The following is a 211-nucleotide window of genomic DNA, read 5'->3' on the forward strand; positions in this document are numbered from 1 at the left end:
CTCCCCGCCACCTCCCCCCGGCGAGGCGGGCGCCTGAGGGATCGCTCTCCCCTCCCCCCCCGCCCGCCCTTCGCCGGGCCGCGCCGCCCCTCACCCTGCAGCTCCCGCTTCTCCTTCCGCTGACGCTTCACCAGCCGCTGCAGCGGCCCGTCGGCCCCCGGCTCCTCGTCCCCGGAGCCCTCCATGGGCGCCCGGAGGCCCGCGCCCGCGG

The 211-nt window shown here is 81.0% G+C and overlaps 1 protein-coding gene across 2 annotated transcripts in view; it reads right to left on the minus strand.

Moving 5' to 3' along the window:
• Window positions 1-205, minus strand: part of OTUD6B (OTU domain containing 6B) — an 11,744-nt gene extending 11,539 nt beyond the window's left edge. For both annotated transcript variants that reach the window (XR_774011.1, XM_010561999.1), the window contains exon 1: window positions 95-205. Coding sequence is in view for 1 of the 2 variants with exons in the window: in XM_010561999.1 (XP_010560301.1) it covers window positions 95-185 (91 nt within the window). In the remaining variant the exon portion in view is untranslated. The remainder of the gene's footprint in view (window positions 1-94) is intronic.
• Between the last annotated feature and the right edge of the window lie 6 nt (window positions 206-211).

The sequence above is a fragment of the Haliaeetus leucocephalus genome, unplaced genomic scaffold, assembly GCF_000737465.1.
Source record: "Haliaeetus leucocephalus isolate CR32 unplaced genomic scaffold, Haliaeetus_leucocephalus-4.0 Scaffold152, whole genome shotgun sequence".
NCBI lineage: Eukaryota > Metazoa > Chordata > Aves > Accipitriformes > Accipitridae > Haliaeetus > Haliaeetus leucocephalus.